This window comes from Buceros rhinoceros, unplaced genomic scaffold (assembly GCF_000710305.1).
Source record: "Buceros rhinoceros silvestris isolate BGI_N320 unplaced genomic scaffold, ASM71030v1 scaffold2446, whole genome shotgun sequence".
NCBI lineage: Eukaryota > Metazoa > Chordata > Aves > Bucerotiformes > Bucerotidae > Buceros > Buceros rhinoceros.
The window spans coordinates 8,712-11,081 of NW_010419118.1; the positions used below are offsets into that span (position 1 = coordinate 8,712).

The 2,370-nt window shown below is 49.5% G+C and overlaps 1 protein-coding gene across 1 annotated transcript in view; it reads left to right on the forward strand.

Moving 5' to 3' along the window:
* HPSE (heparanase) overlaps positions 1 to 2,370 on the forward strand; it is a gene marked incomplete at its 5' end in the record, with an annotated part of 11,087 nt that overhangs the window by 7,572 nt on the left and 1,145 nt on the right. The window contains one exon of the mRNA XM_010138760.1: positions 2,127 to 2,245. Coding sequence (XP_010137062.1) covers positions 2,127 to 2,245 — 119 coding nt within the window. The remainder of the gene's footprint in view (positions 1 to 2,126; positions 2,246 to 2,370) is intronic.

The following is a 2,370-nucleotide window of genomic DNA, read 5'->3' on the forward strand; positions in this document are numbered from 1 at the left end:
CTCTTTCACGGGCACCCCCTTGCTGTGGGGAAGGAGCTTGCGTGCCCTTGTGAGGCCGAGAGCTGTGCTGGGGGTGGCATGTGCCTCCAGTGGGGTCTCCCAGGCCAGACAGGTCTCAGCTGAAGGGTCAGGCAAAGTGTGTCCACGGGCAGGATGGGCTCACTAGCCTTCGGGCACCATCCTAGGAGAAGGACAACTCTGACCCCAAACCCGGGCAGATGGAGCTCGTTTAGCCTTGTAAGGCTCCATCTCAGAGAAGGACACTGTAACCAAACCTACGACCCGAGGACTTCGCTGTCACCGTCCAAGCTCGCCAGGCCCTGGCAGATGAACCTCAGGTGTAAAGGGTGGAGCCAGTTCTGCGCACGCTGGTGCCTCGCCTAAAAAATCCACCGCGCAGGCCCAAAGGGTGCACTCATCGCTTGCAGTGAGCGTGGGAACAGCCCTTCCCAGATCTTCGTTCACGAAACCGAGCCATGATGATGATATATACACACAAGACACAAGATACTTCCTGCATCTGCAGGGATGCAGCTAGTCTACAGCACAGCAGAGACCGATCTCTTGGACGTGATGCTCTGATTTGTATGCAAACATTCCTGGAGTTCACCAGGCTTTTCTGGGTAGACTGTTTTGCTTTCAGTGCTCCTCAGCTGAGTGATAAGTAGCTTTTAAATAGAAATGATATGAGGTATGAATTATATCCCAAGTGAAAAGCAAATCATGATGAAGTCAAGCCTCAAGCATTTCTTAGGCCATGAGCATACTTAGCCTTCAGTAGTAGCTGAAAGATAATTAGATGGAAATGTGCATTTAGTATCGCTGGATTTCTTAGGAAATAACACTCTGCTGTGATGAAACACTATTATTTGAGCTATATATTGTTCTTGCACGTACAGCATGTTTCTTTGTGCTAGTAGCACCTTGGGGTGAGAGCAGAGCATCTTTCTTGTTAGCTTCCCTCTCATTTTTCTGCTTCCAAGCTGTGATTTACACAGGCTCACAGAGACTATCTCAGAAGAAACCCAGCACACAGGGGTTTTCTGCCTTGCCTGTTCAGCTGGTGCCTGTGCCAGGGGCTGCATTGTCAAGCTGGTTGCTTTGAGCTTTTTATTCCCTCATTTAAAACAGATTTAATTTGGACTGAAAGCATGTGCCTTGTTCCTCACCTACAGGCAGTACAAATGTAAATCAATATAATAATGCTTTAGAGGGAGGGAAATCTAAACCGGGGTCCATCAGTTTTACTTAGCATGGAAATGAGGAAGCACAGCAGTGTCAGCCCTGCAGAGGGGCTGAGCATGCAAGCCAGCAGGGAAAGTCACTTCCGTGGGCGTGTGGTGAGTCAGGAGAGAAACAGTTTTCCTTCTAGGAGAATGTCACAGACAGAGAGCTCGGAGAAGCTCTCTGAAACCCACCAGCTGGAGCACATTCTCCTCGGGGGCTGACTCAAAGAAGCAATGCTGCAAAATGCAGCCTGCCTGCAGCCTCCCAGTCCTGAAACACGCCTGCACAGACCACGTGCTCTCACTGGTACAGCCATGGACTTTACAGAGGAACAGTAGTGGTCAAGACAAAAGAAAATGCAGACCTAGAAAAAATGAGTCTGCACTGGGCATCACCTTGCTCTCGGGCACTGGCCTGACACTGGGGTGCCAGAGGTTCTACTCTTGTTGGTGGTGAGAAATTAACCCTGAGATGATGTTAGTGAAAGGCATAAAAGTTTTTAAGTTTCTTCCTGGCATTGCATCTGTGGGTTGGACACTGGCTTTCCCGCAAGAAGAGCAGCTCATCCCCTTCAGGTTCAGCCCTGAGGTGCTCTGTGCCCTACAGAAGGGCGTTTCCAAAATGCAAACAGTCTCTTCCCCCAGAGAAACTAGATTTGCCTGTTGTAATGACTCTAAGTCACCTTGTAAACACAGCTGCTCTGCAGCCTGGAGGCAGGGTTTTCTCTTTAGCTATGATGTTTGTGGGAATTTAAGTGGAAACGGTGAAAAACTTGGTAAAGCAAAAAATTATGGGGGGAAAAAACCCCCTCAAATTACCCGCAAAATGAATGTTACATTAGACTGTGTGGAGTTTGTGGTATGTACACAAGTACTTACACGTTGTTTTATGCCTCCCAGGACTACTGGCTCTCACTGCTCTACAAGAAGCTGGTGGGTACCAAGGTGCTGCAGGTCAGCCTAACAGGAGCCGATGAGAGGAAGCTCCGCGTCTACCTCCACTGCACAAATGCCCTCCAGTAAGCCACCAGAAAGGGAGAAATATCCCAGGAACCAAGCCCCATGGCCACCCCCAGGCCAACAACAGCAGTTGGGAACAGTCCGAGGATGCACGGTATTTCTGTGAAACCTCTTTCTCTTCCGA